Source organism: Falco cherrug, chromosome 5 (assembly GCF_023634085.1).
Source record: "Falco cherrug isolate bFalChe1 chromosome 5, bFalChe1.pri, whole genome shotgun sequence".
NCBI lineage: Eukaryota > Metazoa > Chordata > Aves > Falconiformes > Falconidae > Falco > Falco cherrug.
The window spans coordinates 19,524,079-19,545,802 of NC_073701.1; the positions used below are offsets into that span (position 1 = coordinate 19,524,079).

Below are 21,724 nucleotides of genomic sequence, written 5' to 3' on the forward strand. Positions count from 1 at the left end.
CAGCTCAACAGAGATGGTACCATGAGCTGCAACAGGAGCCTTGAGACCTGGCTGCTCGTGGGATGCCAACACAGCCCGCCTGCCTTGTGAACATTCACCTGAGCAAGCAGTTTTAGGAAGCAGGAGCTTTCCCACCTTTGCCAATGCTCACACCGCCCAAGCCTGGAGGTAGCTTTAGGCAGGGAAGGCACCACCATCCCATCGAGACATCCCAGCTCACAAGGGTGGCTCACAGGCTGAGAGGAGGAACCTGCACAGCAGTCAGCCAAGGGAAACCAGGCTCTGGTAACTATAGCAGGCAATTTACGCACGGTTTGGGGAAGAAGGGAGCTACGAGTCAGGCACAGGATTTAACACATTTTATTTATGTTTTAAAAGTGAAGGCTACCTCACATTCAAGCGAATGCAGTGCTATCTCAACAGCACAGTGACTCACTTTTTAACTGTCATAGCCGTGTTCTCGTATGTGAATTAGTCTAGACAAAACTTCCTTGCCAACACTAATCCAGTTGGCTTTTGTTGTTGCATTTCTGCACAGATTAATTTAATGTGCCGGTCAGTATTTTGACAAGATGAACACAAAATCTTAATAAGGAATCGCACTTATCCCTCATTTCTGGTAATCCTGAAGAAACAGTTTGTAAGACATATTACTCTGTGTCCAAACTTCATACAAAATGGAAATGGGGTTTTGTTCAATCAAAATAATCTTCTATATCGATATCTGGATTCAGGAGATCTTCACCATAGGCTGAAAGATCCATTTGATTTAAAATCAAGTTTTCAAAGGTTTCTTCCAAGTCCGTTTCACCAATCAGCACAGCTCCCATCATTCGGCCATTCTGCATCACTACTTTAACATACTCTTGTCCCTTGGTACATCTCAGCATCAGTTCATGGTCTACACCCAAGCCTTGAGCATTGTATTTTCCCAAAACCACCACCTAACAGAAGGAAAAAGAAGCAGTACTCATAAGAACATTGCAGTGGCTTTTAGCATTTCTGCTGGTAACAGTTCTAAGCTTCAGGAGACTGATGTAAACTGGGAAATACTTGTCCCTAGGGAACCTCCCCCATTTCGCTGGCTTGGAAACCCACATCAGAAATAAAAATCTTCACCCTGAAAATACCATCCACAATCCCCAATAATGAACACCAGTTACCGTGCTGAACTGTGTCAAATTTATCCATGAACAAAACTTAATGAAACGGAATATGTATGAAGATGCAAGGTAGATCGGTTGTCACTCCCCAATTACAATTTGTAATATAACTGTAAAGATCTTTGCGCTTCTCAGTTTCAGGATTCAAAGTTACCGTGAATAGAGAAAATCTAAACTAAGATTAATTATTATATAGAGAAAAACTGAACTACCTGCTCAGAGTTAGCAAGTGAATATAAACAAGCAGTATGGGTTCCTCAGTGGTTTAAAGAATATTAAGACTGTATTTGCTTTACCTTGTAATTGAAAAATTTTGTAACATGAGCAAATAGTTCAAAGCTGAAATCCATATCAACAGATTCCCCTAAAACATCTGCTGCCATGCATTTTGCTGCATACCATCCCATCTGCCTAGCTTGAGTCCACAGTCTCATCTGAAAAAAAAAAATATTACAAGGATTTAAAAACACAAATACATGTCACTGTGCAATGACCGGCACTCACTGTTCTCATCAATGCATACTATGTATTTTCATTATACAAGAAAGGCTGAACAGCTTGGCTTTCAGCCACGCAGATAAAATTATCTGTCATCAACACACCCAGGACTATCTACTCGAATTCACTGGTTTCTGCTTCAATTGAACTTTCTTTTCTCCCATCTGTGTAATAGCGTGCAATTTCCTTTGTAGATTAGATGGCTGCTAAGTGCACAATCTTAAGATATGATTTACCTGATGCCACACTGGACTAGGTTCCCACGAAGCTGTGCAGATATCTCCAGCTGCATATATATCGGGCAGGGATGTGTGCATGTGCTTATCTACTTTAAGACCTCCATCTTCACCTACAGCAAACTAAAGTATTTGCACAGATCAGCAATAAGAAAAATAGTAACTGGAAGTAATTCAACTTCCCCATGTTAAGCAGTCATCTCATTTGTTACTCCTAAAAAAATTTAAGTAAGTTCACTATTCTGCTTATCAAAACATCTGAAGACCTAAAAATCATATGAACAAATAGGACAGGAACCCAGCAGGATGCTCTTCTGGATGCCATGTAGCAACAGAGAAAAGGTCATTCACTGTGAACAATTTGCGGCTATTCATTCTCCCATCTAATCTGACTCAATTAGGAAAGACTGACAACCAGAGAAACACATTGTTCAAACCTCAGTCTCAAGACCCCCATCTTCAAGGGAAGAAAACAGATCCCCTGAAGAGTACCATAATGAAGTGTTTTTCACAACTGTCTAGATACCAAGTATTACTTCTCCATACTATAATGCAATCCTGCTCTTGCAGAGTTTTTCCTCAATCTTTTCAAACCTATAACCTTTCAAATAAGCAAATACAAACTTAGCCTACAAAAGCAGAACTTCCTAACAACCTCTGCATTCCTTTCTCACCAAGTTTAAGAACATAGCAGTATTGCATTTTACAAATAACATTCACATAGCCTTCAAAATATCTCAAACTCTGTATTAAAAAAAGCTTAAACACCATTGCATACTGAAAAAAATCATTTAACATGAGACTGTCCAGACTGGCAAGGCCTCCATGGTAAGATACAAAGCATTAAGCATTATTTCTAGAACACAGCATAGGCTTGTGAAACATTATTACTGATACCTAGGCAGGGACGTAACACAGCTTGCCAAATTCCAATGACACTACATGTGTTACAGGGACACCTAGTCTCATTTTGTATTTTTGCCAAGGCCAAAAAATACCACTGCAAATACCTAAATACCTAATCAAACTTTCTAATGGAGGCCTTGGGTATTTCATGGCTAAACATCCAATGTGTGCTTCCATAATTTTCTTCTGCTTTATTCAGAGGATCGTGTTCTACTTCCTAATTAGGAGGGTACCACAAAACACCAAATACCCTAATGTACTGATTTTGCCTGGGGTAGAGTTAACCGTCTTCACAGGAGCTACTATGAGGCTATGTTTTGGATTAGTGCTGAAAACAGTGTTGATAACGCATGGCTGGTTTAGTCGTTGTTCAGCAGTGCTCACACAGACTCAGGAACTTTCCTGTTTCTCATGCTGCCCTGCCAGCAAGAGGCTGCTGTGCACAAGAAGCTGGGAGAGGACCCAGCTTGGGCAGCTGACCCCCACTGACTAAAGGGATACCCCAAGGCATACAATGTTGTGCCCAGCAAAAAAAGCTTGGGGGAAGGAGGAGGAAAGGGAGACGTTCATATTACACCGCTTGCCTTCCCAAGTAACTGTCATGCCTGTAAGCCCTGCTTTTCTGGAAATGGCTGAACATCTCCCTGCCGATGGGAAACAGCGAATGAATTCCTTATTTTGCTTTGCTTGTGTGCACAGCTTTTGCTTTGCCTAAATTTGCCTAAATTATCTCAAATCATGAGTTTTGCCACTTTAAACTCTTCCAACCCTCCTCCCCCATTCTACTGTAAGCGTAAGCAAGCTGCTGCATGGGGCTGAGCTGCCAGGCAGTGTTAAACAAGACACCTAACACGGAGACAAAACCATCTCAAGGCCTAAAAATCCACATGGCAGCTATGAACTCTAATCATCATCCACGTTTGGATGCAGATCCAAAGTGTGACTTCCCTCAGTGAATATGAGCACCTTCACAGCTCAGTTTCCCAGATCAAGAATACTGGAAATGACTGCTGCCTTCCCAGGAGAAAACTTTAACATTTGTAAAATAAGATTTTTGCCGCGTGAACTAATCATACAAATGTTTTTCTCTCTTTGTATAGGCTTAATCTTTACAGTGTAAATTGTATATATATACTGTACATATGAGTAGCAACATAATAAGCCAAGTCAAATTATTTTTTATTATGTTGGATATTATATACCAACACAATATATACCCGCCGTATTTTGAAACACTGTACAACATTCAAAACCTTTAGCAATCAATACTTCCTGTCAGAATACAAGCATAAACCAGCTGAAAAAGCTTATTTCACCTTAAAAAACAACTTAAACTTCAAAAGAAATCAGTATACTTACATTATTGCCATCAAGAAATGGTTTAACATTTGGCACAACTCCAGTTGCACTGACAATGAAATTGCAACCATAAATTTTTCCATTAGTTAATTCCACATATACAGGCCATAGCACTAAAAAAGGGGAAAATTTTGCCCTGAGAAAGTAACCAACAGAAATTACCTTATTAATTATGTCTTAAGCCATGAATTAAGAAGAAAAAAATATAATCTTTTGAGATATCGAATGGATTAGGTAGGGAAAAATAAAAATCAAAAACAAACAAAAAATTATCAGAGGTGACCTATAACATTTCTTACCTTCACTCAGGACTAGAAAAAAAAAATGAGATTTTGGAGCTTAGCTTCAAGTCCTACTATTAACATTTTCTGAACTTTTTCTAAATCAAAGCCCTCATTTGTTGGGGGAAAATACTATGTCCTGCCACTTCTTCAGACCCATGGGATGTTCTCTTAAGTACACAACTTCAAAATACTCTTTTACATACAAATTTACAGCTGCACAAGAAAGGCCTCAAAGCAAAAAGAACATCAGAGAATTGACTTCCTAGAATTTTATACTGGGAGTAACTGGCTATTAAGATATTATTTTAAATATTAATTTTCTTTGAGATGAATTTATTAATAGAATTATTCATGACAAGTAATATTTTCTTCTACTTTCTTTGAAAGATTACTTCATTTTGACACTATTTTTTTTTTCTTCTGTTTTAACACCACTGTTAATATATGTTTTTATTGGACCATCACAAGCAAGGGGTATTCTGCATAAAGGATTTAGGTGACTTTGTGGAAAAAGGGTCTGACCCATAACATTTTTTAATGTAATTGTAGCCCATAAATCAAATGCTCAACTACTATTTGTTACTCAAGCTCCATTTAATTTACAGAAATAAAGGATTTATTTTCCAAATCTGTATTTGCTCTAGAACAGCAAACAAGATCAAACATGCTCCAGCACTGCTTTTATCTTCAACACATTATTTCTCATCAGCACTGACACCTACCCTCGTCTGGTTCTATGTTCTTCTCCTCTTTAGGAAAAGTGAAAGATGTCTGTTGCAGTCGTATAAATTCTTCCTGTAAGTGTATTTTCTTCACTTCACATAGTACTTCAATATGTACTTTATGAGAAAACTAAAGAAAGATTGACAAAATTGTACACATAATGATTAGAAATAACAACATGTTTAATACCAAGTATACCTTCACGTAAATTGACGTTACTAAACTGGAAAAAAACCAGAACCATGTATCCTGTCCTAAAGCATGACGCATTAGCTTAGTTCCCACACTTTTTCCTTTTTTAGTACAGATCTAACCATAGCAAATGGCAATTCACGTGCTTTTTCAGCAGGTATCTGATGTTCCTTGAAATTTCATTACAATTTAGCTTTTCCAGGCATGCCAGAAAACATATTCAAGTTGCCCTGAGCTTACAGGAAGAGAATTCAGAACTTACCAGAAAAAAGTAAACTCATCTTTTCTATCTTTCAGGATTTCAAATCCCTTACTTTCCTATCATGAATTAAATTATGATAACAATAATAAGTGTATGTTCTACATGCTGTAGAAAGAAAAAGAAAACATATCCTGTTTCATCAACCCATATTTCAACCACTTCTATTCTAAGCTCAAGACAGAACTAGGAAGGTTGCCCATTTCTCTAAACTGTTTTGTGGATTCAGGCCTCGAAAGGTTTTACTCTCCACTACACAAACATACTTCCACAGCCTTCAACAGCCAAAACACCGCCAACTAATGTGCTGAATACCCTAAGTGTCCTTTAGTTGTTATTTCGGTAGAATCTATGACTGATCACCTTTTGAAAGGTCTTTCTTTTAAATGTGTTACAGATGCAAACAGCTAACAGCTAGGAAATTAATAAAGACCTGATAAAAACCTACGAAAAGTGAGGATTTTTATTTAATTTCAAGCACGAAACTCTTCACAGTGCTCATGAGTCCACTACTCATTTTGCATTTCATTATCTACTGTGACAGGGGACTGATGTTCCCTGCACCTCTGTACAAATCCTACTGTCTTATTTTTCACATAAGAAAATGTACATATGGCAGCTGAAATCAGGACAATAGAGGCACCACTGCTTCTGGTTAAAGCTAGGATTGACATCAGTCCTACAGAAATACGCAAACCCACATTTACATTTCAATTTGAAGAGCAAACTGCTAAACTCATGCCAGTGGATCCGATTAGCCGCCTTTCTCCTGAGGCAGAAAATTCCTTTGTGTTAACATATTTTCCTGTTCAGTTCTGACGGAACAGGAGGATCTGCTCAAGCACGTTTGATTTCTATTTTTCTGATAATCCTGAATGTGGTATTTCACATTCTGTCACCCTTACTCACTTAAAGCAATATTTCAGCAAATGTGTAAGCAGGATTTTGACCATACCTCTTTCGTCCCTTTAAGAGCTAAGCCCTCATGCCAATCAGGGCCTAAGGCACTGCCCAGTTTGTCAGCTGCTGCTATAGGTCTTTCTTTTTCCTCATTTCCTGAAGGAAAGAGATGAAGATCATCAGATTTAGCATGCATACTACATTGCCCGCAGAATTCAGAACGAGGGTCCTCAATTAAGAGAAATACGATCTGGTTGCCAAAAGGGAAGACAAAATGTAACGCCCCCAAACCCATTAACCTGCAGACAAGTCAGACTCCAAGCCACCATTCAGTTTTATGCCTTTCATTAGTTCACTCATCTCAGCAACAACCATGCCACTGTGAGGCGTCTGCATGGACCCTTGAGAGCCAGACAGACCCCAACAGCACCAGGCTTCTGGAGATGCGCCATAGACTTGGTTGCTTAGCACCAGTGCTAACATTTGAACTGATGTCCATCTGCCAGCAAATGTGCACTGTCCCCTCCCCACTGCACGGAAGTGCGAATTCTAACATAACACGATACATGTGAAGAACACTGGGTGGTGCCATTTAGTGATGTTTAGGCTGACAATCTCACAATTTATTCTTCCGACCTGAAGTCTAAAACCATGCTCTTCTTTTTGTTAGTATTTTGGTCAAATACATGTTTCTGTCACATCTGTTCATGCAGTTCTGATTAACTGTTCTTAATTAACACTACAGTTTCACTGCACCTGTAATCATGGTCTGTGATGTTTTATCTGGTCCTCCAGTAGCTTATTATGGGACAGGTCTTTACATAATGCTGACATAATTCAGAAAAAACATTAAAACATTACAGAAAATAAAAAAAAGTTCTTCAGCAGATGGAATACTTGGCACAGATATAAAGATAAGCACATTTTTGCAGTTTACAGGTAACTATTACATGCTGTTGTGTGTCTACATAAATTCTGGAGGGGATTTTATATTGCTTTTTTGAAGAAGGAAATGCCATTGATAATAAGACTAAACCTTATTTACAGCCTGCTAAATTAATTAAATGCTGCTGCTGCCGTGTTAGGAGACCAAAGCACCATACCTTCCATTGTGTACTTTGTTCTTTTACATTCAATTGGAGTCTCTCGTTTTTCAGCAGTTAGCTTTGGAATGAGAAATTCAGCTGCTCCTGCATCAAAAAAAGTGTTCCCAATGGCTTTGTCTTTGATAGCCCAGATCACTTCACAGCCTTCAATTTCATACCTGTGGACATTTAAACAATGAATAAAGTGGCAGACAGATTCTGAAAAGGATCTGACTTAGCAACACAAGTGTGCCTGGTATCATTCCAGAAGCTTGAAATAAGGGACCTAAGACTTTTAAACCTATCAAATCCACTGCAATGCCAGACTGTCCACTGCTAGGAACAGGCATTTATATCTTGTTTGTACTACCTGGAACATGAACTGCTGGAGACATGCAGAGGACAGTCTATTGAAAGTGAAAAAGTGACTCCCTACAACACCACACAAGACCATATAATTGTCTAATACAGGTGGTTCTGTAACCTAGCAGACTGCAGGACCACACGGTTCGGTATCCTATCTGTGACAAAGGTCACGTCAAACATTTCAGAAGTTCTATTGACTTAAATTAAGCTGGGTGCAAGATAAGCCACCTCTTTATTCCTGTTACATCTTCTGTCTCCAGAAGTCAGACAAGTTTTCTAACTGAAACACTGCCCTTACCATTGTTAACAGAAATCTCAGTTGGTGCCAAACCAGAAAAACACTGTATATTCTTGATAGCTGTGTCAAAGCTTCTCCTGAAGCCTGCTGAATTTTACATGACAGTAAGCACCACTACACTGTGAAAAAGTTATTTTGATCAAATGCTTCAAGAACCACAATTTTGTAAGTCAACCTTCTCCCAAACTCTTGCACAATACATTTAACATTTTATTGTTATTTTATTTGCATATGCATCTTCAAGATTTAGTCATTTACTTACACTAATTCAAGTGCAATCCCACCATTTCCCACCACTACTATTCTCTCAGCTTGAGCCAAATTCTTCTGAAAAGCCTGCATTAAGAAAGGAAAATTGTCAATTACAACTTAGATTATATGTTCCTTCACGCTGATCAATTATATCCTCTCCAATATTTTCTTGCTTTCTTAGTCATCTTATTTTAATTTTCTCAGACTAATGATATGCATTTACTTATGCTAAGACCTGTTACAGAAGCTAATGAAACCTGTAAAGTTCTACCACATTAAGGGATGAAGTTACTGTTACCGTCTTACAAGTCTCAAATTGAGACAGGAGAGATAAAATAATAACATGTAAACCAATTCAACAGAGCCTTTAATAGAATCTAGGAGACTGTTCTGTGTCCTACAGACTATTAACACTGGGATATCACAACTTGCATAACTTTCACAGTAATCTGTATAACATTAAAAAGGCAAAGATACAGAAACTTGGTAATTTAAAAACTCCTTATCAGGAAACGGTAATCCAAGAAATAATTTGTAGCAAGTCTGAGAACCAATTTTATTTGTGCAAAAGCTTTCAGAAACAAACAAGTCTCCAAATCACACCTTAGGGGTGACAGAACATCCTACTTTTCGCTGGGATAGAGTTCTTTTGCTTCCTAGTAGCTAGTGGCTGTGTTTTGGATTTAGGATGAGAGTAATGTTGATAACATACTGACATTTTAGTTGTTCTAAGCAGTGTTTACATTAAGTCAAGGACTTTTCAGTTTCTCACCCCACCCTACCAGCAAGAAAGCTGGTGGGGCACACAAGAAGCTGGGGGAAGTCACAGCTGGGACAGCTGACCCAAACTGGCCAAAGGGACATTCCAATACTATCAGCTATGGGGAAAGCTGGCCAGCAGCTTCTGCTTGGGAACTGGCTGGGCATCGGTCAGCAAGTGGTAACTGCATTGTGCATCGCTTGTTCTGTATACTCTACTTCTTTTATGAAAAGGAATAAGGCCTAAAAACCTAAAGACCCCTGAGAAGAGACTCAGCTCTGTAAATGCCCCATTCTGTCTTGCAAAATTGCTCAACTCTCTTGTACCAAGGAAACAGAGCATGGTGTGCTGAATCACCCTGTTCTTGCTCATTGTACCCAAGCCTAAGCCATTGATAGAGACTGCCATACCAGGTACTAGAAATCATACATCTGATAAAGTTAGACATATCAATAGAAGAAAATGGTAGCAAGCCAAGATTTTTTGTACAAGAGTCTGGCAGAGCCACTTATGAAAGGAGGTCGAAAAGTTCAGCCCTGAGGAAAACCACCTGAGCAGGGCCGAAAGGCCTGAACGACCCTCCCAAAACTGATGCCAAGAGAAGACTCCACCTGAACTCTGCCCAGGCTCCACCTATCACTAACATGCAATGAGATTTTGTAATCGCATGAATAATGTATGTAGAGACATTGCAATCACGTATGTCAAATGTATAAATTAGCCTGTTTTGCACGTGTGCTTCAGAGTGAACTACCTCCTCCCCCACGCAGGTAATAAATACCTTGCTACTAAAAGTACAAAAAGTCTCCTAGCAGTTTTCTTCATTCCGAGTTTTTTTCGGCTTAATTTGTCATGATTATTATCTCTTCCTTTCCTGTCCTAATAAACTGTCTTTATCACAACCCACAAATTTTTGTTTTTTTTCCCCACTAGTTCTCTCCACCATCCCACAGCAGGGATGGGCAAGCATCTGTGTGGTATTTATGTGCCTGCTGGGTTAAACTATGACAGAGAAATAAAATAAATTTAAACACAGGCCAGACAGTATTTTTTAGATCATAGTACAACCACTTCAAGTATTTTCTTTCAAACAAATCAAGAATCATGACTATTAGACCAATTTTTGCAATTACACAAAAATCTGTTCTTATGTGCTTCCAGTTTACCTGACTAACTGTGTCAAGAGAGCCTGAACTGTAAAAGATCAGGAAAACTGCAGTCCTTTAATCCTTTCAGAGAAAGACACTGAAGTTGTATCAGAGGGGACTAGCGGACACAACCAATCATCATTAAAATAAAAAGCAAACAAAACCTTAGAAACAAGCATTTTCAGCCTCATTCAACATCAGTTTTGACAAATGATAGTCCAGTCTACTGTTTCCCCACAGTGCCCAACAGTGGGCGCACAGGGAAGACCATCAGAAGACAACAAGCACATGACTATAGTATCCTGGAACATGTATTTTTTCTTCCCTCTTTATTTCTCTTGTGTTTTTTTTTTAACTCAGGTAAACGTTTAATATCCAAAACAAACAACAATTTCATAGTTTCACTTCACTTTGCTTGAAAAAGTAACATCTTTTTTATTCTCAGCATCAAACTTAATTTGATGAACTCCAGTTTTTATGCTATGAAGAAGCAGTGTTCACTTTTGTTAAAGAAAATGTAGTTTGAATTAAGAAATCTGAAGTGCTGAAGCTGATAACTGGCATAACCAGGCCTCGGCCTTTGTATAGCCGTACTCCAAGGCTGTTTTAAAACGTAGTCAAGTTAATCAGCAGGAGAATAGAAAAACAATAGATGAGAAATTTGTGTACACAGGTGCTTTCTGAAACACAGATGTCTTTAGAAAAATTAATATAGATGGGTAGGAATTGCTTGTTCAAAGATTTAAGTGTGCTTGCAGGATTGTGTGAGTTAAAGCAGGTGGAAAAAAGATCATGATCTGAGGAGGACCCTGAAACCAAGTCAGAGACTGGAACCAAATAGATGAATCAACTGGGACAGGACTGGGTGATGGATTCCAGACCTGGTAAGACCAAAGGAAACTCCTAGAACTTCTGACTTTGACTAGTGATCCGATTAGTGTATATAAGCCATGCTGCACCCCTTTGTTCTCTGCCCATCACTGAGGTGGTGGCCCAACTCCGAGTTGCGATTAAAGCAAGCCTAACCGTACCCACATCTGTGTGAAATTCTCCTTCTAACAACTTTCACCCTGTCTCCTCTAATTCTAAAGACCTATAGCAGTGAAACCTCTTTCTACTTCCAAGCTGAAGTTTTAGTCCAAGTCATTTTTCATTTGAAAACTTTTTCACAACTTTGACTACAACTCTTTTCTGTACAATGGGGACAAACTACAGTAGAATTAAAAAAAAAAATGCCCTACAGTAGCTTTTCACTGTAAGAAGCAGCCCTTCATACAGTGTAGCAGATACACCTTCTCAGGGAAGTTTCTACTGATGCCTACTTCCTGCTTGTATTTTCAGATTGGCTTCCACATGGAGGGTAGAACACCATTTATTCTAGATTATCATGTCAGAAATACTGTCTATGAGCTATTTATAAACTTAACAAATTTAGTGACTAATTAATGGTATTTTAAGGCTATTTCTCTGCTACTGAAAGTGTTTGTATTTAAGGATATACAATAACAAACATCATCTGTTTCTCCATTTCACTCCATAATCATTTTTAGTATTTTGCATCAGAAGCAGGAATATATTATACACTTTTAAGTCCAAAACAAATTTACCTGTGCGCTGTCAGTGTCCCGGATTCCTAATACATATGGGTTTCCTTCAAAAATTAGTTTTGGTTTTGCTCCAGCACACAGGCAAAGTTTTTCATACATATATTCCTTCCCATCTTCAGTGACAATCCTCTGTTAAAAATGAAGAGAAAAAGCAACTGCAGACCTCTAAGAGAGCATCAGCATTTTTTTCCTTAGCATCACAGTATTTTGCAGGTATTAAAAGCTGTAACTCGCTTCTTAAAGAGCAAGCCTTCCTACTCTCATTGACTCTGTGTCGTTTATTTGCATTACACTCACCACAAACTTACAGGCATATGACATTATATGACAGACAGCGCACTCAAAGAAAGATGACATACAAGGATTACCACTTGGTGTCACTGTATTTACTAGCTGTACTAGAATAGGTTTTCTATGTGACAAATACCCCACCCCATTAACATTATGCACTAGTGTATGTTAGCAATTAAGAAATCTCATTCAAAACATTTCAACAACGGTAAACCTGTACATAACTTAACCTGGCACAGGCTAGAATACAGTTTAGAAAACCGGCAAATTCTGTTCTTTGCTAAAGAAAAAGGGTAGGCACTAAACAAGCTACATCATTCTGCAACAAGCAGTACTTAAAATTTAACATTTTATGACCTTATTTGTTTTCCAAACTAGAAGCTAAATAGTTTACACTAGTTTTGCACAAAGAGAGTTTTTAAAGGTTATGGGCAAAAGATTCTCCAAATCTATACACATGAAATCTTTGTGTCCACAGACACATACCTAAACTAAAACACCATTATAGAAGTGATACAAGAATATCATTAAATTCAAAATATTAGCAGAATCTAACTGGAATCATATCTCTAACTTAAAATAAGCAAAACCAGTTTTGGATCTTAATGTGAATTTCTGGTAACGTTGAAGTGAAAAATAATGTTGAGCTGACACAGGCACTAACACAGATCTTTACATGCCGTACATTGCTCATACTTGCAATGTATTTCCTGCTAAAAATAAAGAAGAAAAGATGGAAATGTTGTTTAAGAACTCTTCCCCACCCCCCACCCCCCCCCCACCCCCCCCCACCCCATATCACAAAGTCCTTAAGATTTTGGTCTCTGTAGCAACAAGCAGTAATTCAAGAATCAGAGATCTCTCCAATCAAGGGTTACAGCAATTTTCAGACACCTATACTGACATACAGTATTGGTTTCATCAACCGGTTTCCCTGCTGTTCCAATCAGATATTCAACAAAGTATGTCTAAGGTGTCAAAGAATTAAATCTAAAAGATACAGTCTCTTAATCAACAAGCAATTTTTGATCTACAATTTTGTCCCTTATATGTATTTCTACTTGAACAACAGTGTAAGTCATAAGTGAAATTAAAAGTTAGGAAGTATTTTCTTGTGATTTTGGTAACTTAACACTTTAATAACCAGAATGTTCTTGAACGGAATTTCACACCCAGAACGTTGAACTGCTTAAGATATTTCTTAAATAAGTAAATTGAAAAAACATATAAAAGACAAAACACCAGCTTACATGTTCATCACTTTTCAACTGTTTTACTCCAGACTGTATAACTTTGATATTGTGATAACGTTTTTCTAATAGAGAACTTGGTTGCTCTTCCACATCAAATTCTTCAAGTGTTTTGGAGACCTGTAGGAAGAAGAGAGGTATTTAAAAATATGAATCATTTATCCATCCCTTTTTCTAAAGCTTGTAACAAAATGTGTTATGTTCATTTCCAGTAAAGAAGTCACAACATAAAGCCAGTATTGTCACAACACATGTTATCACGTTACTGCTAAGTTCCTTTTTCTATATAGAATCCTTTCATGCCTATTCTTTGACTCTTTACAAAGTAGCACAGAGAATTCTAATTCTGGAGAATTAGAGAAACTGGAGAACCCTGATGGCTGCTCTAACTGCTATGAAGTTTTATTCCATAAATAGAATGTATTATTACAGTTTTTAACACTGTTTTTTAACTTACTTGATGCAGTGTTAAGACCCTGTTTTTCTGTTTGTTGTAACTTTGATGAAATTACTCAGTAATATTCTCCCATACAAGCATTTTCCTCTCCTTGGCATTTTAGGAAAAAGATTTTCGTCAAAATACCTTACAGTATTTTGTAATATAAATAACATTTTGTAATAAAATACCTTACTTTTTTCTGGAATAAATGTTTTTATTCTATTTAAAAAAAAACCCAACCCACAACACAAAACCCCACCACTGACATTTTCTGCAAAACCCTAATGATTCAAAAACCTTTTGTTGCAGGTAGCCAGCTGGCCCTTAGGGCAGGAAAAGAGCTTACCATTGTTCAACTTGTGAACGGGACATATAAGGCAAGTGTTCAGGCAAAACAGATTCAAGATCACCTCAAAGCATTTACTCAGCATCTCATCCATAGTCACTATGTGATACTACAGAGACTCTGGGCAGGGGGTGGGCGTGCAGGGGCAGGCACAAACCAGGACTTGGAAAACATTCAAGTTATGTTGATCTGGGGGTTCTTCCAGAAGGGAGCACCTGCATGGGAACCTCCACGCTTTCTACTTTACAGAATACTCGAAAGAGTCTGGAACAAAACTAGGAACCAGAAGCCACACAACGTTTGCAATTCAGAGAGAAATCAAGATGCTCGTGTCCAAAACTTCAATGCTGCTGCCTTCAGATAGTGTTTGGCTATTCCCTTATTCTTCAGATATTGAAACTTCTGCCAATGTGAATTACAGACTCTACACCTCTGCAACGTGTAAATGTCTTTTCCTGGATACTCATGACCCTACTGTCAGCACTCAAGCTCAGAAGATATTCTTTAGCTGGGTGTTATTCTTCCAGTCTCACATAGAGCTCTCGGTCTCTCAGCCATGTTCTGAGCGTCCCATTAGCCCTGGACAACAACCACAGCGCAAAAAGGAAGAGATGCTGACAGTCAATTACAGCCACTACATGCAAAGAACTGCTGTTCAAATCTCTCTATGCTTTATTTCGACACACACACACACAGCCGCCCCAGTTATTTGAATTAGGCATTCATATACCAGGAAGAATTACGTTAAAACCGGACTGTCAGATAAATTAGAGTGGCTTTTCTTTCTTATCACATACTCATCATGAGACATGCCTCATCTGTTAGATACCATGTTTCAGAAAGGCAGTCATGAATCTAAAGGCCAAGTGGAAGCCTAGCTCTCCATGTCTTAACTTTCCCTGACAAGGTAAAACCTAACTTTTTACCGGCTGGCAGCTTTGTGTCCTGAGTTCAGTGCAATCCAGTCTCCAACTCTTTCCGTGCCCTATGGTAGAGTTTGAAGTTCCCTCAGAGTGGGGAAAAAAAGCAGTGCTTTCCAAGATCTGAGCACCTCAGCAAAACTAGCTTAGTGAACCTGCTAAGGCCAGAAATCTGAATTCATGTACAGATTTTATTTTCTTTCTCAAACCAGCAGGAGAGAGGTCATTGAATCACCAGCTGCTGGAGAAAAAGCTGAAGGCAATTTCACAGAAGACTATCCCTTTTTTATTACTTGTTAGAAGTCTGTTTCTGCCTGAAACTCAAACACAGTGCTGTATAGAAGAACGGCCAGCCAGACTAAGTTTCTGAAGTAATTTATTTCAAAGATACCATTACAGTGCTTAAAATGGAGCCCCCATTAATAATGCAGTGGAATAAAGCTTTAGTAACTTCAAAAATACTTCAACCATATAAGCATCCAATTTAACCTTTGCTCAAATGGCATGAATATATTCACTAATTACTAATGATTATGCATCACTAGAAAATATCTCTTCAGCCCTGCTAGCACTTACTATTACAGCCACACTAACATGAAAATAAGTTCAAAGTCATATGCATTTTCAGGATTATGTTCTAAATTATTTGTACCTACGCAAACTTCTGAAGAGGTCTTCCCATAACAAAAAGTAAGTCTCTCTTACCTGTTTGAAATTTGTTACAGCTTTTATAACTGGAGAAGCTGTCACTAAAAGAACATCTTCTGATGGGAATTCCATGGCCAGCTTGTAAAGGAACAGAAATCACGATGAGTGAATACAGTCATCAATAGATTTTGACTTTAAGACAATAAACTTATTGGTGAAAGGTAGCATGTATTATTACATTACTTTAGTCTTGTAGAACCCTACTGGATAAACACTACTTCAAGACTATGAAAGAATAACAACTAAAATGAACAGAATTTGGAGACCCGAGACTGATTCATTTACACACAAATACATCTTCAGGAACTGCAACCATGATATAAATGATTACTCTAAAGCCTATTCTCACAGTATTCTAAAGGGCAGCCTATGGAACAGCCTATGATCATGTGATTTCTGGAGATACCCAGTTACTGGACATACTTATTTTTATTGCACAGTAGTGAGTAATTGTTCACAGATTTAATTTTAACAGAGGAAATGCTAACTCCTATTGGCTATTTTAAATGTCATTTAGTAAACTGATAAATGGATTATTCTCTTCAGAGTACTACTAAGCAATAGAAGACTTTTAAAAGCCCCAAGCCAAAGTGAAAAGTTCCTATTCTAAACATGCATTGTTCTGCCACAGAAAATAAATCAGCTCTGTCAAGAACAAATCATCTGTCTCTGAGGTACAGGCAAAACGCAGGGTTCCTTGTCACCACATTCTGTAGATGAACAGAACAGTTGTATAAGCCACGAAGAAGGATGCTTCATGTCATACACAACCAGCTGCGCTATAAAGGGACTAGCATGTATTCCTGTACCTCAGACCTGTGTGATCTGAAGGTTTATGTGGTGAAGCCTTGTTGGTTTAAGGGAGATTCACGTTGGCAAATACAAATTAATTTAACAAGGCTATGTAATCCACACTTTATAGCATGAATCCCTAACGTATTTCACACGTATCACAGCTGAACACTTTGTATTGACTGAAAATAGGAAGGTTAAGTAACACACTGTGCTGCAGCAGGTGCTCCCAGCTGTATCTAATAAGCCTCAGAAAAACAACAGAACACTACAGAGATCATGCTCAGTAGCTTTATTAATGACAGATAGTGGGATTGAGCGCACCCTCAGCAAGTTCACAGATGACACCAAGCTGAGCAGTACAGTCAATTGGTTAGAGGGATGTCATCCAGAGGGATCCTGACAGGTTTGAGGAATAGGCCCACATGAACCTTGTGAAGTTCAACAAGGTCAAGTGCACAGTCCTGCACCCAGGTTGGGGCAATCAACAGTATTAGTCCAGACTGGGGGATGAATGTATTGATAGCAGCTCTGCAGAGAAAGACTTGGAGATATTGGTTGGTTAAGAATTAGATAAGGATTGTCAACATGTGCTTACAGTCCACGAAGTCAATCGTATCTGGGCTGCCTAAGAAGAGTGGCCAGCAGGTCAATGGGCCCCACCTGGAGTAGTGCATCCAGCTTTGGGGCACCCAGCACAAGACAGACATAGACCTGTTACAGCAGGCCCAGAATACAGCTGGTCAATGGTCAGAGGGCTGGAGCACCTCTCTTATGAGGACAGGCTAAGAGATAGGTTGTTCAGCCTGAAAAAGACAAGGCTTCCAGGGAGACCGTACTGTGGTCTTTCAATACGTAAACTGGGCTTACAAGAAAGACAGAGACATTTTACCAGGCCCTGTAGCGTCAAGAGAAGGGGTAATGGTTTTAAACAGAGATTTAGATTAGGTATAAGTAAGAAATTCTTTACTATGATGATGGTGAGACACTGAAACAGGTTCCTCAGAGAAACTGTGGATGCCCCATCATTGGAATTATTCAAGGTCAGGTTGGATAGGGCTCTGAACAACCTGATCCACTGGAAAGCGTCCCTGCCCGTGACAGGGGAGCTAGAACTAGATGATCTTTAAGGTCCCCTCCAACCTAAATCATTCTGTGAGTCTATGTAATTTTAAGACAGCCATCATGTATTTTGCATCAGTTATACTCAAATGCTTACCTCTGCCCTCTTATTAAGATTTAATGGTTGTTTGAAACTTTCATTTAGTAGTATTAAGGTTATTTCATTTCTTTACTTTTAAAAATACTAAAACTAAAAATCTGCCAGATAGAGTATTAGGTTTATCCATGCATACAGAAATGTGCAAGTCATTACAATCTAGAAAGAAATGCTGCCATATAAGCATGAAAGGCAGAAATTACGTAAGACATGAAAAATCTTGTGGCAATAAAAAAAAAATCCAACTCAAACTTTTAAGACATTTTTGTCAGAATATTTCAAAACATACTCAAAAAGTAACTATATGTGAAAATACTTGAGACAGACCTGATGCAACGATTGCTCTCAGCTGCCTGAGAAGTCTGAACTACAAGACATCACATAATGCATACCTAAAATGCAGTATGATGGACAAGTTGTTTATTGCTACTATGTTCCACAGAATTGTACTTGCTCAACACTAGAGCTGAGAAAAATTGTGTTCAATATTCCTCTTTCATTTAAAGCATGCGCTCAACTATACATGTACAACACAGAAATTCTTCTAGAACACAGTGCCACTTTTAATGGATTTAGTGAATTAAAACATATACTAAAAGACCACTAATACTCACTGCTGTGCTTCCTGCAGTACTAAGAGATGAGCCAAAAAGAGGCAAGTCTCTGCCATCATGTAACAATCTGATTGGTTTTTCCAAGGAAAAGAAAAAAAAGGTGAGGGAAAGAGCCCAGGGGGGTAAGTGGTACTCTCTATGAACTGACAAAAAAACCAAAGCTTTAACTCTTTGGCACAAACACAGCAGAAAAAAAAAATAATCAAGAAAACAATAAATGCTAGTCCCTTTTACAGCAATCTTAAAGATTACAGACATCCACTATAAATTGGAAATAACTGTATTGTGAAACAGGATCATAGCAACTAGATACAATTCTAAATTACTTCCAGGAAAACAAAGTCTTTGGGAATATGAAATGTATGACCCAAAACTTATTCTTGCAAGCACATAGGGATAACACAAGAGCCTTAATTATGTGAATAGTTTAATCAACTTTTAAGGGATTACTCCTATTAATATAGTATTTAAGGGTCTGTAGTACCAGTGCCCACATATTGCATTAACCATGAATAAAAGGAAAAAAAACCCAAACTAGTAGAAACAAACTAATTCCATGAAGATGGAGAACAGTATCAGTATTTTTTTTTAAATTAGCCTGCATGTAGTTTATACAATGTCAGAAATTAAATAGTATCACTTCATCACCAGAGAACAGATATATCTGAAACACAGTCTTTATACTGCTTTTTAGTTTTAGTATATAAAATATTCACTGAACTAATACCCACATCATTTCATTCCACACTATAGGTACAAAGTTACCTCCAGTTACTGTTACTTTAAAAGCACTAAAAACCTTTAAAAAAAGAAACAAATAAATTTATTTTTAGAGCTTGAGCTCATGGAAAGCTGGAGACTGGACAACGTCCACAGGTGTACAGCCCTGAACATGGACACAGGAAAAACAGAGCAGTGCTTTTATAAAAAGCAGGACATCGCAGCAGCCTTCACTTGAGCGGCAGTACAAACTTTATGGCTACGAGGAATGATGCACGCAGGACTCCTTCAACTTCCTGGCCTCTTGGCCAGCACACCGAATGGCAGCTTTCCCAAGTTACAAAGTTTTACTCCCCTTTTTATGAAGCAGTCGTAAACTCGTACCAGGTTATTTGCAGGACTATTTTAACCTCTTCAAAAATATTTCTAGACCGACAAATACTTTTATATTACAACACTGCTTCCCTGGGGCTAGTTTTGTTTCATTTTGTTGGTTTGGGTTTTTTTTCAAAAGAGGGACAAATTATTTGTAAACAAGGGGGGCGCGTAATTATGTAATTAATGTATAGATAAAAATATCTATGAAATGACTAATAAATCTAATGAACTGTTTTTACGTAATTTCGTAAGTCGACCCTATAAAACACGTACGCCTCCAAGCGAACCGCGCCGCCCGAGCGCCCCCCCCCGGCCCGGCGGTCTCCCGCCGCCCACGGCCGGCCGCGGTTAAGGCGCCTAAAGGGCCGGTGACGCCACGGGGCTGGGGAGCCTCCTCCAGGGGCCCGAGGGCCGAGACCCGGCCTTACCGGCCCAGCTCCCGCCGGGGCTGCGGGGGAGGGCCGAGGCTGGCGTGCGGGGTCAATATGACACCCCGCTCGGCCCCAGGCCCCCGCGCCCGGTGTTCTCTGCCGGCTGGGGGGGGTGGGGTGGGGTGTGCCGCGCGGGCCGCGCATGCGCAAGGCGGGCAGAGGAGGGCCCTTACCTTCTCCGCACAGGTAACCCCTGCGATTCCTCCGCCCACCACCACGAACCGACTCCGCGCAGCGCCGGCGGAGGCCGCCATTTCCCTGCCTGCTCCCCTGCGCGCCGCCGCCGAAGGAAAAAAATAATCGCCGGTTACCCACGGGAGCGGCTCCTCAGCGCCGCCTCCCCGCCAGGCCGTGGAGGGCGGCGGCGACAGCGGCCCGGCTACGGCGGGCGGTGGCGCCTAAACTTCCTCTGCTGGCGGCGCGCCCTCCCGCGGGGGCGGGGCGGGGGCGGGGCGGGGCGGTGGAGCCACCCCTCCCTCAGCTCGCCCGCCCGTCACACCTTTTTCCCGCTGATTTTTATTTAATTTGGAAGTTACATTCTTCCTTGGTGGAGCGAGGACTTCGCGGGCCTGAACGCTGGAGGATTCTGATGGACTTTGCCAAGGGACCAGAGAGAGCAGATAGCAAATAGCTATGATAAAAAACAAAGAAAAAAAATTAGGTTCAGGTCTTTCTTCATCCCTTAACGGGATATCAGGAAAAAGAAACACGGGAATGCGAGACACTGCATTCTCCCCAGCCGCCCCCGATGCTGGATACAACAGAAGCAGCACGGCGGCAGCGTGTGGCGGTGCACACGGGGCGGGTGTTCCCGAGCTGCCCCCCGCACCCCCCGGGCCCCCCCAACACCCCCCCGGGATCCCTCACCCCCACCCCGGGATCCCCCGCCCCCCGCCGGGGCCCCCCCCACCCGCACAAGGTGCCACCGGGCGCAGGGACCGTGTGCAGGCACCGGGCGGCCCCCGCGGCGCGGCCCCGCCGGTCAGCGGCCCCTCCGCTTTCAGTCGCCGCAGCCGATGGCTTTGCTGCTTCTTTCTTTGGTTTTGAGACTAGGACAAGTGTGGTACGAGGTGTATGTGTCACAGTCAGGGGACAGACTGACGCGTATAAACGGGCCAGCCATGCCTATAGCTGGAGATGAGCTGCTTAAAATGAGTTCCAAGCTTTTGCGCTCTGGTTTACCTTAGAGTTTTCAGCATATCAGTAAGTACGATTTTCATTCTAACACTGACCTTCAATGCTTTTTATCCTCTTGGAGGAAGGGATGAGCTATACAGGATAAAACTACTAACTGCATGCACCACAGAAAATTACTTTTATTTTATGGCCGATGCCTGTTCAGACATTCCTGTAGCCATCAGGACATCAATCACACCCTCCAAAACAGTTACTTCCTGATGGCAGTTAGTTATAAATACTTTCATTTTGTCTTTTTTTTAAGAAGTAACTTTTTTCCCAGCATTGAAGGTAATTTTACAGTCCAGACAATTGCTGGCCATTTTGGTCATAAACTAAATTCTGTTCTCTGAACACAGCGCATGCCACTGTAAATTACCTGAGTAAATGACCTGACCTAAACG

The 21,724-nt window shown here is 40.0% G+C and overlaps 1 protein-coding gene across 1 annotated transcript; it reads right to left on the minus strand.

The window, feature by feature from the left end:
- Positions 1 to 344: 344 nt before the first annotated feature.
- Positions 345 to 20,564, minus strand: PYROXD1 (pyridine nucleotide-disulphide oxidoreductase domain 1). Its single transcript, XM_055711325.1, has 12 exons — positions 20,318 to 20,564; positions 15,988 to 16,068; positions 13,578 to 13,697; positions 12,037 to 12,165; positions 8,532 to 8,605; positions 7,624 to 7,784; positions 6,576 to 6,676; positions 5,169 to 5,298; positions 4,163 to 4,275; positions 1,898 to 2,020; positions 1,460 to 1,597; positions 345 to 944 (listed from the first exon to the last, which is right to left on the minus strand). The coding sequence occupies exons 1-12, from the start codon at positions 20,396 to 20,398 to the stop codon at positions 696 to 698; spliced, it is 1,500 nt and encodes a 499-aa protein (XP_055567300.1). The 5' UTR covers positions 20,399 to 20,564; the 3' UTR covers positions 345 to 695.
- Between the last annotated feature and the right edge of the window lie 1,160 nt (positions 20,565 to 21,724).

Coding starts and splice junctions, on each gene's coding strand:
- PYROXD1 (XM_055711325.1), bottom strand. CDS start 20,398: ATGGCGGCCTCCGCCGGCGCTGCGCGGAGTCGGTTCGTGGTGGTGGGC. Junction 12,166..13,577: donor AGTTGAAAAGTGATGAACAT/GTAAGCTGGTGT, acceptor CATTTTTAACAG/AGGATTGTCACTGAAGATGG. Junction 1,598..1,897: donor CTAGTCCAGTGTGGCATCAG/GTAAATCATATC, acceptor TTTTTTTTTCAG/ATGAGACTGTGGACTCAAGC.